Genomic DNA, 6971 nt, shown 5'->3' on the forward strand with positions numbered 1-6971 from the left:
CGACTCTAGTGGAGCAGAAGGGTGACGAATCTGGGGAATTTCTTATGGCAGAGGAGCTAAAAAATTGGGGGAGTATAGTGACGCTGACGCCGTAGATAGTGACTGGGTTAAGAAGAAAATTTGTGGCAATAAACGAAGAAAAGGGTTGGAATAAAGACAAATTCTACACAGGATTTCTTTATATATGGAACGCAGTGATAGCTAAGAACACACAACTCAGAGCATTTGAAGTATTGTGTAGTGTGATTGGTAGAAATGGATCTTCTGGTGATGTTATTGCTGCTTCTGTGCATGGCTGCCTCTCTGCCTGCAGCGACGTCTATCAATCACTCGGCGTGGAAGACATATTCCCATTCTCCGCGTCGGGCATATGCAGATCATCATCAAGATCTGTATTCCCGTCCTCGTCATCAGGGAACTGAGTTATATGGCCACATGCCACGTCGATTCATTTCTCTCCCACGTCACTCTGATTCTGAACGAATAGAGGAGGAAGGTGATCAATTCATGGTGTCATCAATGGAGGCTCGGGCTCAGGATAAAAACGACCTCGATGCTCTTTTGTCGTTCAAAAAATTCATCGTATCAGATCCAGTTGGTATCCTCTCCAACTGGACAGCGGAGAACTCGGAGAACATGTGCTCGTCATGGTATGGTATTCACTGCCGACATCATACCAAGATAGTGGTCGGCATAGACCTTTCGTCGCAGTTCTTGGAAGGTAGCCTTTACCGCAACCTTATAAATTCACTATTTGATTTATTTTTGTTGCACTCTTTCAATCATTCTTTCTGATAATTTTTCCATTCCATTTGAATCATTCTTTCTGATGCTTATTCGACAGGAAGAATTCCAGCCAAGTTTGGCCAGCTTAAAGCGTTGCGAGCACTTGATTTGAGCGAAAATCTACTCTCAGGTTATATTCCAGTGGAATTGGGTAAGCTGCAAGGGTTGAGAGCACTTGATTTGAGGTACAATCAACTCTCAGGTTCTATTCCAATGGAATTGGGCAAGCTGCAAGCGTTGCGAGCACTTGATTTGAGCGACAATCAACTCTCAGGTTCTATTCCAATGCAATTTGGCATGTTGCGAAAACTAGAGTCCCTAGCTCTGGAGGACAACAATTTCACCGGCAGTATACCACGTCAGTTGGGAAATTTGACACAGCTGAGACACCTCTCATTTTCTCGTGACAATATGAACATGATGGGTTCTATTCCTTTCGAAATATTCCAGCTTCCCCTCCAATCTCTTTCTCTTGGCCTTCGCTTAACCATACCTAAAGCCATTGTGAACTTGACCTCCTTGACAGAGTTAGAGATATACAGAAATAGTTTCACCAACATACCCCATGATATTGCCAATTTGAGTAATTTGACGAGCTTAAATCTTTGGTCAAATAACCTCACTACTCACGTATTTAAAGTCATTGCTAATTTGACCAAGTTGAACCATTTGATGGTTTTTGACAATGTGTTTATTGGTAGTAGTCATGTAGCTATTTCCAATCTTACCAAGTTGATCAAAATAGTCTTTTTTTCGAACAAGTTTATGAGCAATATTTCTAAATCTTTTGTAAATCTGATTCGATTGACTTATCTAGATATTTCTAGAAATGGACTCACTGGTAGCATCCCTATAGAACTTGTCAATTTGTCTCAGTTGACCTACCTAGATCTTTCTATAAACAATTTCATTGGCAACATTCCTATAGCTCTTGGTAGTTCGTTTCGGTTGACCTACCTATACCTTTCTCAAAACAAGCTCACCGGTAGCATCCCTATGGCCCTTTCCAATTTGAAACAGCTAATCTCCCTAGATATTTCTCAAAACAAGCTCACCGGTAGCATCCCTGTGACCCTTTCCAATATGAAGCAATTAATCTCCCTAGATCTTTCTCAAAACAAGCTCACTGGTAGCATCCCTGTGACCCTTTCCAATTTGACTCGGTTGACCTTTCTAAATCTTTCTCAAAACAAGCTCACCGGTAACATCCCTGTGACCCTTTCCAATTTGACTTGGTTGACCTACCTAGATCTTTCTCAAAACAAGCTCACCGGTAGCATCCCTATAACCCTTTCCAATTTGACTTGGTTGACCTACCTAGATCTTTATCAAAATCACTTCATTGGTAGTATCCCTGTGGATTTTGCCAATTTATGTCGTCTTGAATTTCTTTTCGTCTCGAAAAACAACTTGGAGGGATCAATTCCCACTAAGATTGCCAATTATACTTCTCTAAGCGTTTTCTCTGCTCATTCTAATAACCTCTCAGGAACGTTGTCTGCATCTTTGGCTAATTATACCCAACTTCAAGTATTGGAATTAAGCAAAAATGGATTCACAGGGGAGCTTCCTCAATACTTTTCATTTCTCCATGACTTGAGAATTTTGAGCCTTGGCTATAATAGTCTACATGGTTGTATTCCTCAACACATCACAAATCTCACATATTTGAAAGTGTTGGATTTATCCAACAACAAGTTAAGTGGAAGAATACCAGTTCATCTTGAGAGGCTCTCTGGTTTTGCAAATATACCAAATGCTGATGATGATGAAGGTGTTGCGGATTTAGAAATTAACATGAAAAGATATGAGTATACATTATTATATTTGTCATCTCAAAACACTATACTTGATTTATCTTGCAATAATCTCATAGGAGAGATCCCTGCAAGCATAGGCAATATGAATTGTTTGCGACTACTAAACTTATCTCATAATCATTTGGAAGGAAAAATACCTGCATCTTTTAGTAGGATATCCACTTTGGAACAATTGGACCTGTCAAACAATAATTTGAGTGGATCGATTCCTGAAGAGCTCTCCATTCTACATGAGCTAGCCGTTCTGGATGTTTCATCAAACAATCTTTGTGGCCGAATCCCAACAGGGACACAATTTTCCACTTTCAATGTATCTTCATTCCAAAAGAATAAGTGTTTATTTGGCTGTCCTTTAGATTCATGTAATACAAATGAAAGACAAGCAAGAAAAGGTGATAATGCTATTAAGAGTAGTAGTGCAAAAGTGGGATGGCTAAGTCGTGTGGATGAGCATATGTCATTAACGGCATTAAGGATAGGAATAGGGATTGGAATTGGGGGAGTGGTTGCTATATTTTTGTTATGGGATAGAGCTAAATTGTGGATGGTACTCCCAATGATGCTTTATGTACTTAACTAGATTGTTATGGATTGTGAGTCCCATTGTCTGATATGTTTTGAACATTATGGTTGCCTGTTTGTTTAAGGATTGTGATTGCCATCCAAACAAAGGGTTATGATTGGTGTAATGCATGGTAACTCAGTAGATCTAATAGTATTTGTTTTGGAAATTCCTTATGATATTGAATGGTGGTGTTGTATATGAGTCTATAGATGGATAAATTTATGGAATGTTTGCATTGGAATGAAGGATTTGAAAAGTCCTCGAAGTCCATAAGACTTCCAAGCGTGAGTGTCGTGGAGTAACATGTTTGCATACAGGTAAAATAAACCTTGGTGGAATTATAAAATAATTCAGGTTTTGATGAATATCGAAGGATTAATGTAATATTGATTTAATTAAATGGATTATGGTTTATTAACACTAATCCATGTTGCACTATCCCTGCCAAGTGATATGTATTGGTCGCTATGGAGATGGGGCACTAATGACATAAGTCAAGGGATGGGAATATCCCTATTACCTGATGTGATTTTTAATATCATGCCATGAAGGAATGATAATGAGAGTGGGCTCAGTAGACGACAATATCTATGTCCCAAAGAATGGTAAATAAAAGGGAATATAACAAAAAAATGCATATTTACATGAAGAGGTGAGGTTTTGTGGGTTCTTTTGGGTGGGTTGAGGTGGTTGATGCCACATAGGTCAGACGTGGCTGCCAATTGGAATTTAGAGGATGTGGATATGTACCTGTCACACTGTTAATATGACATGTGGTAGTTAGAAAGGGTGCTTTTGAATTTTGATTCGGATGAACCCACCTAACATGTGGTAGTTGGAAATGGTTCTTTTCAATGTTCATTTGATTGAATCCACCTAATACATGGTATAAGTTTGTGATTCCACTTGGCATGGGGATGCTACATGTTGTTGACATGGAGTCTACATGACTAGGGGACATGTCACTTGAAGCTTGACTCCCTGGAGGTGTTTTGCAATGTTCCTTTTATAATGTGGGTGTGGTAGATAAAAGACACAATACAAATATTTTCCTATTTCGTCACATAAAATTTCCCTCGCATCGCGGTGGTTTGACAATGATAATTCCCCAAATGTGAGTGTGGTTGATGGTAGGCACATGATGAGACTATGCCCATCATCTAATGCAAAATTTCCCATCACACTATTCAAATTCTAGTGGATAGCTTCACTCCACTGGGGCACAGTGGTACTATGGGCCCAAGATGATGTGGAAGCACCTCAGAAAATGGGTGCAAACTAATGAAGGAATTAGACAAGAAAAATCCCTTGCAAGTAATGTGAAATTAACCATCACACTATGGATGTTTGAACTAGAAAATTCTTAGAAGAGTGGCATGAGAGTGAAATGGCTTGATAACGTAGTGGGTGCCAAGCTAGATGGAAATTGATGCAACAGTGCCATGTAGTCCACTCAAGTTCCCATGTGGCAAAAACTTGCTAATGTGGCAAGGGTTAAGGGACCCGAGCTTCATATGGGCATAAATTTCAATCCAGATTCAGATTGAAATAAAATTTATACCATTATAAAGCTCTCAACGAGCTAAATATGATGGTAATATCTATTTTGGATTTTTAAAAGATTGGAAAAAGATGATTTTTGTAACCCCATCTTAATAATCAGACCATAGAGGTCAGGTTATTTTAAAGTAACACCTTCCACATCCCAAGAAATATCCAAGGGGGTGGAAGGGTGTGCCATATGTGTGTGTGTGTGGTGAAAAGGAAATTGTATATAGCAGTGGAATTACATTTTTTTATAAAAGAGAAAAGACACTAGGCTTGAAGCTTGTTATAATTATTGAAATTTTTTATTTTTTGAAAATAAAAGAATGAAAATCTCTTATAAAGTTTTCTCAATTGCATGTTGTGGGTTACTTACATTTAAAATAAATATTGAATAAAAAAATATTAACATCATTACTAGCATGAACCATAAGGGAAATCACATTAATATTGGTTTGGAAAATTAATTATTAATTCCAGAGTGAAATATAATTGAAAAATAAGATATTTTTTGTAAAAACCGAAATGAAATGATGGATTTTCAAGGAACAACTAATACTTATGGATATCTATCTCAATTCAATGTTGCATTTTTTGATAAATAAGAGATCAACATAATTCTCATTTTACCATTGTTCTGGAACATTGGGTTCATTTATATTAAACACAAAGATTTTTATTTTTATTTTTACTTTTCCCTACAAGAAGAGGAAAGTAACCTTTTGGGAAATTACAATGATATCAGATTTGATAGTACCTTCACCAAAATACCTAAAAGGTGATCATTCAATAAATTCAAAATCCAATATCAAAGATGTAAAGAAAATTCAACGAGGTTATCACAAATAAAAATTTCGGACATTCTAACTTAAAATATCATAGTAAAAAATTACTTGTACAAGTCTATGAAACAAAAATTAGAAAGAGAAAACGAATGCATCAAGACGAAGTTCAATGAAGACCTATAAAAATAATTGAAGGAAATTCTTGCTTGAAGAGCCTTAATCAAAATTTGCTTCAATAAATTAGAACATTAAAAAATAAGAAACCCAAGTATCAAAAGATTAAGGATAACATCTATAAATGAGAATATCAATAAATTTAATGTCTGAGGAACCATAACTAAAATCTTCTTATGTAATTAAGAAATTTGATAATTTTGAGCAATCATTTGCAAAATAGAATATGACAACTTATCTATATGAAAGTCTCAAATTTTTAAGATTCGAATATCGTAGTTGTGGAGAAGATAACAAATAAAGATCCCATTGATCTCAGTGGTTGGAAAGATACAAATCCAATTGAAGTCAAAACATATTCAGATGTTGTTTTGGAAATGATGAGAATTCCAAGTAATGATCCATCAATAAAGCAAGCCAAATTAGTACATGAAGGAAAACACACCTTAAGTAATCCAAAAAACAATTGTAACCATGATAAGGGAAATCATATTACAAGAACTCCTTATTGGCATCCAAATAATAAAGGAAAATATCTTAAACAATAAGTGTATATGTATCATTCCAGAAAAAGAAAAATTAACCTATCTACCGAAGAATATTGATAATAGTATAATTAAATTTCATATTAATAATTCACCTTTCAAATCATGTAAGCACAACATTCCATAAAGGATCGAAGTAGGATGGTTATATCATGTTAGAGTTAAAAAATTGTGCTTAGTGCTTAAAAATATATACCATCTTGTATCATCAAAGATGAAAATGCCAAGAACAGAGAGTGATGCAAAAATATTACAAGCTAGTGAAAAAGACGTCAATCCCTTTTGTGGCAAAGAAGTTTTATAAAAATAAATGGAATTGGAATGTTTACTCTTAAATTTACAAAATCATCAAGAATTAGGTGGTGGTAAAAGAAGACAAAACATGTCAATTTAAATTCAATTTCGTGTCATATTTTTTATAAAATTTAATATATATATTTTTAGCTAATTTATTCATTTTCTTTAAAAGATATTCATTAATATTTTACATAAATTTTTAAGTAGTGACAAAACTGCGACCCCCCATTTCTCTATTGATTTATGTTTTTTAATTCCAATTTCTTTAAGAGATGTGTGTTAAACATTCTAAAGATTGCTAAACAAATTTAAAAATAAAAAGTAAGCATATTTTTTAATTATTATTAAAATACTAGTAAAAATGATAATCTTTTTGTATATATAAAATTACGACCCAAGAAGCTACACTTTCAACCATAGTTATTTAAAAAAGTTATTTATATTTTGTGAGGGA

At 35.1% G+C, this 6971-nt stretch overlaps 1 protein-coding gene across 1 annotated transcript; it reads left to right on the plus strand.

The window, feature by feature from the left end:
• Positions 1 to 229: 229 nt before the first annotated feature.
• Positions 230 to 3291, plus strand: LOC149198235 (uncharacterized). Its single transcript, XM_089404094.1, has 2 exons — positions 230 to 721; positions 845 to 3291. Exons 1-2 carry the CDS (start codon positions 256 to 258, stop codon positions 3184 to 3186), a joined length of 2808 nt encoding a protein of 935 aa, XP_089260220.1. The 5' UTR covers positions 230 to 255; the 3' UTR covers positions 3187 to 3291.
• Positions 3292 to 6971: the final 3680 nt, after the last annotated feature.

The sequence above is a fragment of the Pinus tabuliformis genome, chromosome 2_2, assembly GCF_031772625.1.
Source record: "Pinus tabuliformis cultivar Carrire ecotype Pingquan chromosome 2_2, CPIR1, whole genome shotgun sequence".
NCBI classification, from domain to species: Eukaryota; Viridiplantae; Streptophyta; class Pinopsida; order Pinales; family Pinaceae; genus Pinus; species Pinus tabuliformis.

Excerpts from the sequence above, each read along its gene's own strand:
- LOC149198235 (XM_089404094.1), top strand. The coding sequence starts at position 256 with ATGGATCTTCTGGTGATGTTATTGCTGCTTCTGTGCATGGCTGCCTCT. Across the intron at positions 722-844 it reads TTCGTCGCAGTTCTTGGAAG|GAAGAATTCCAGCCAAGTTT; the intron begins GTAGCCTTTACC and ends CTTATTCGACAG.